This window comes from Lactuca sativa, chromosome 6 (genome assembly GCF_002870075.4).
Source record: "Lactuca sativa cultivar Salinas chromosome 6, Lsat_Salinas_v11, whole genome shotgun sequence".
Lineage (NCBI taxonomy): Eukaryota > Viridiplantae > Streptophyta > Magnoliopsida > Asterales > Asteraceae > Lactuca > Lactuca sativa.
The window spans coordinates 153943734-153948820 of record NC_056628.2 but is presented as its reverse complement, the minus strand read 5'-3'; the positions used below and the strand labels follow the sequence as shown (position 1 = coordinate 153948820).

At 36.6% G+C, this 5087-nt stretch overlaps 2 protein-coding genes across 2 annotated transcripts; both read left to right on the top strand.

Moving 5' to 3' along the window:
- On the top strand, nt 1-1800 carry LOC111901086 (uncharacterized). Its single transcript, XM_052765062.1, has 4 exons — nt 1-269; nt 369-784; nt 884-1096; nt 1193-1800. Exons 1-4 carry the CDS (start codon nt 1-3, stop codon nt 1798-1800), a joined length of 1506 nt encoding a protein of 501 aa, XP_052621022.1.
- Nucleotide 1801: 1 nt separating this feature from the next.
- LOC111901085 (uncharacterized) lies at nt 1802-2458 on the top strand. The gene has a single exon (XM_023896954.1). The coding sequence runs from the start codon at nt 1802-1804 to the stop codon at nt 2456-2458; it is 657 nt and encodes a 218-aa protein (XP_023752722.1).
- The last annotated feature ends 2629 nt before the right edge of the window (nt 2459-5087 follow it).

Below are 5087 nucleotides of genomic sequence, written 5' to 3'. Positions count from 1 at the left end.
ATGAAGTCTAAACAACCATCCGGTAGTCAAAAACGTAAAAAAAGAAAACTAGATGAAGAAAAGAGAAAGGTTGACGCTGGTGCTCTAGATAAGTTTATCCACAGACAACCTATTGAAGAGCATGTTGAAGAGCACAATGAAGAGCACAATGAAGAGCACATTGAAGAGCATGTTGAAGAGCATATTGAAGAGCAAGAGCATATAGAAGTAGAAGAGGCAGAAGAGCAAGAGCCCGTTAAAGAGCTTGTTGATATATATGATCCAAGAAGGTGGGAAAAACTTAATTCTGAGGAGATTAAACTTTTGGTCTAGAAAGGCCCTAAAAGAGATAATAGTATTATGTATGGTCCCTACGATAAATTTGGTAGACGTTTTTCTGCAGCTTTATATACAAGAACTTTACCAAATTTGGAGAAGTGTGATAGAGAATGGCTAGTATATTCAAAAGAGCTAGACAGGGTATTTTGTTTCTGTTGTAAAGTGTTTAGAAAAGGTATTTCAAAATGTAAGTTAGATGGTGAAGGTTATGCAGATTGGCACCATGTTACTACTAGGGTTAAAGAACACGAAAGTTCATTGGATCGTCTTACAAATAGGAATAAATGGTTTGATATGCGTAAAAGATTGAACTTGAATGAAACAATTGATAAAGTTCAATACGAGCAATTCAAGAAAGAAAGAGATTACTGGAAACAAGTCCTTTTGAGAATCATTGCAGTAGTGAAGTTTCTTGCTAAACATAATTTAGCATTCCGTGGATCCAATGAAAAGTTGTATCAAAAAGGTAACTATACATTGAAATTTCTGTTCTAATCCCACCAAATACATTTTTGTTAATTATTATGACTGATTTCACTTCTTATTTGTTAATTGTATTTCATAGGTAACGGAAATTTTTTAGGTGTCATTGAAATGTTCGAAGAGTTTGACCCGGTTATCAAAGAGCATGTGCGGCGGATCACAAGTGATGGGCTTCATGTGCATTATCTTGGCCACTTAATCCAAAACGAACTAATATCTTTGCTAGCTCAAGAAATTAAAAAAGAAGTTATCAAGAAGATAAAGGAAGCAAAGTACTACTCAATTATACTTGATTGTACTCCTGATTCAAGTCACCAGGAACAGATGACTATAATAGTGAGGTAGTTAACTTTATCATATAATTATGTTACTGTCGAGGAGTCCTTTTTAGGTTTTTTGAATGTTGATGATACCTCTGGAAAAGGACTATTTGATATTACACTTGAGGAGTTAAAGTCTCTTGGTCTTGAAATTGATGATATGCATGGTCAAGGCTATGATAATGGAGCAAATATCAAAGGAAAACACCAAGGAGTGCAAAAGAGAATTTTAGATATAAATCCTAGAGCATTTTACACTCCTTGTGGTTGTCATTCTCTTAATCTAACATTATGTGATATGGCTAACAAGTGTGTTAAAGGAAAGAACTTTTTTGGATTCATCCAACGCATTTATACTATCTTTGCAAATTCTACTAAGAGGTGGGAAATTTTGAAAGATAATGTTAAAGCATGGAGTCTTAAGTCATTGTGTCAAACTCGTTGGGAAAGTCGGGTTGAGAGTGTAAAGGCTATTAAACTTCAACTTGTGGATGTACGGAAAGCTTTACTTCAAGTTGGAGAAAAAGATAATGATGTTGCAATTGCAAGTGAAGCAACTTCACTAGCAGAAAAAGAACTTGGTGACTTTGAATTTTTGGTATCAACTATTATTTGGTCTGAAGTACTAAACCATGTGAATATTGTGAGTAAGAAGTTACAATCAAAGGATTGCTATTGAAATGGGTATTGATCCAATATTTCCTCAAAAGCGTTTGATTGAAAGGAAAAAAAGGTTTGATGAGAGTTCAACTACCGAAGAAGTTTCATTTACACCTGAAGAGAATTTTAGAGTCAATTATTTCTTATTCATTGTTGATCAAGCTATTTCTTCTCTTGAGACAAGATTTGAACAATTCAAAGAGTATGACAAAGTATTTGGTTTTTTATTTCCACATAATTTGAGGGGAAGTGAAGATAAAGATCTTAAGTCGTATTGTCATCGTCTTGAAAAAGCACTCAAGTTTGAAGAAAGATCAGATATTGATGCCGAGGAACTTTATATGGAGTTGAAATTATTTGAGACATTGGAAACCAATGAGTTTAGAAACCCTATAGATGTTTTGAAGTTTTTGAAAGAAGTTGATTATTTCCCAAATGCAAGCATTGCATATAGAATATTGTTGACTATTCCAGTAACAGTTGCATCTGCAGAAAGGAGTTTTTCAAAATTGAAGTTTGTGAAATGTTACTTACGCTCCACAATGACACAAGAAAGACTTAGCGGTTTGGAAATGATATCTATCGAGAACGAAATCTTAGAAAGTATAGACTATGAAGAGTTGATCAACCAATTTGCAATTAAAAATGCTAGGAGAGCTTCACGGATCGTCGGTTAGCTATTAGGATATGTAATTACTCATTAAAATACTATGATTTTGCTTTGTTTATTGCTATAAATTTATCGTCATTTTAATAAAAAAAATTAGTTTATGTAATTTAATTCGTTACACGTTAAGGCCTAAGGTCCTTTTTTATCCATCTCGTCCTGGGCATTTAAGTCCTCGGAACCGGCCCTGCATAAGGCTTTAAGCTTTATAAAATTATTTGATATTTGTTACGATAAATATATTATGATAAAACCATTTGATAAGCATGTATTCCTCCTCCTTCCATAAAACATTTAAAATAGTGAAAATAAGGGTCGTGTACTCACCCTAGTTGTAACGCCCGCAGATTCGGGCTAGTCAATTTAGAAACAATGAGCATTAATAATAACTTTTTTGATAGAAGATTATTTAGAGTAAATAACCTTAACCAAGTTAAACATATGTCTCAGGGGTTCCGTACACATAAAGAACGCCGAAATCCGAGTTATAATGAAGAAGTTATGACATTTCGAAGTTTCGCGACAAAACCGACATGACGTTGTGTGACGTAAAAATTGATTTTACGATAAAGTGCTTTTTAGCCTTAGTGATCCAAACGAAAGTCGTAGTATACATTAAACTGAGAGCATGCACCAAAAGAAAGTCCAATTCTGACTTCATATGAGAAAGTTATGAATTTTCTAAGATTTGGCATAGTAGTTTGCAACCCGGAGTTCGAATTATTGATCGAGCAATTTTTAGTCAGTACAAACTAAACGAGAATCAAAAATCTCGTCAATAAGAGCTCAACGATAAAAAAGACAGACGAAAACGGGCGTCGGACGACAAAGTTATGAATTTTTAACGTACTTTTCCTGTCCCGGCCTATTAAAAATATAATTTTAAAAATAAATTCAAAATTAGCTGACGGATCTAAACGAAAGTTGTAGAGTACGTCTCTACCTACACGTGGATATAAAGAACGTCGAAAGCGTAGCTCATATGCAAAAGTTATCAATTTTAGAAGTCGAGTGAAGGAATAGCGAAGTTGTCCGAGGGGAACGCCCCGCGTAAAGGGAAGGAATGCGCATCGTTCGGATGCTAGGACCGAAGTTAGCCACGTCGCTCCTGCCAAAGGGTGACCACCAGGTTTTCGAGCTCAGGGGTAGAAATAAATACGGACTTAAAATAGTGGAGACTGAACCCTCTACGGAGATAATAGAAGATACGAACCGCTCAATCGATACGATAGAAGAGGAGCTCCGAAGGTTCCCCTCTTCACACGCATTTGTACGGACCTCGGATACCGCCCCACTACTACGCTCTGCATACGAGGGTATGCCCTGCGTACTGAGGAAAGCCTAGCGTACCTCCGTAGAAATGACCTGTGTAGACCGAGGCTTCGACCTATATAAGGAGGTGCAAGGTCAGCCTTATTTCTCACACCTTCCACTCTTTCTCTCTTTCTCTCTACTCTCTCTCTCTCTCTCTTTCTATCTATCTATCTATCTCTCTCTCTCTCTCTCAACCTCCTAAATACCCCCAAGCCTAGGAAAATTCCCTAGCACTAGACTAATGCCCCAGAGTGCTAGAAGGCTCCTAGAAAAAGAGTTTTCGGTTCAGAAACTCTGCCCCCGCAAAGCCCGATTTTCAAGCAAACCACCCGGTTTCGTTAAAGGGAATCATATTTTTAAGAAGCGGAGCATTGTCCAACTTGGAATCACCAGCTTATCAAGTGAGTGCATAGTCCCTTTCATGAATATGATTTCAGTAAAAGTATTAAATAATATGTTTATGTGTGGAACATTTAATACTGGCTGAAATATGTGTTAAGAGCATATCTGGTAAATATATGATGATTTAGGATACATAGTAGACCTAAAAAATTAAGAGGGACATTGGGTAGTATCTCCTTGTGAGTACAAGTGAGATATGCAAGGAAGGAATAACCATAAAACGTGTCCTTGATCTAAGAGTATGGATTAGACTTAGTCAGTTGTCCTTAGTCCAAGAGTATGGACAGGACATAGTTATTTGATATTAGATTTGGAAGTACGGATCAGACACACCCGATCTGGGAGTATGGATTAGGTAAAGAGGCAAATTTTAGATCCGGGAGTATAGATTAGACATACCCGATCCGGGAGTATGGATTAGGTAAAAAGGCAAATTTTAGATTCGGGAGTATGAATCAGACATACCTGATCCGGGAGTATGGATTAGGTAAAGAGGCAAATTTTAGATCCGGGAGTATGGATTACGTAAAGAGGAAAATTTTAGATCCGGGAGTATGGATTATACATACCCGATCCGGGTGTATGGAGTAGGTAAAGAGGCAAGTTTTAGATCCGGGAGTATGGATCAGACATACCCGTTCTGGGAGTATGGATTAGGTAAAGAGGCAGATTTTAGATCCGGAAGTACGAATCAGACATACCCGGTCCGGGAGTATGAATTAGGTAAAGATGCAAATTTTAGATCTAGGAGTATGGATCAGACATACCCGATCCGAGAGTATGGATTAAGTAAATAGGTAAATTTCAGATATGGGAGTATGGATTAAGTAAATAGGTAAATTTTTGATCTGGGAGTATGGATCAGGTAAAGAGGTAAATTCTAGATCCGAAAGTATGGATTAGGTAAAGAGGTAAATTTTAGA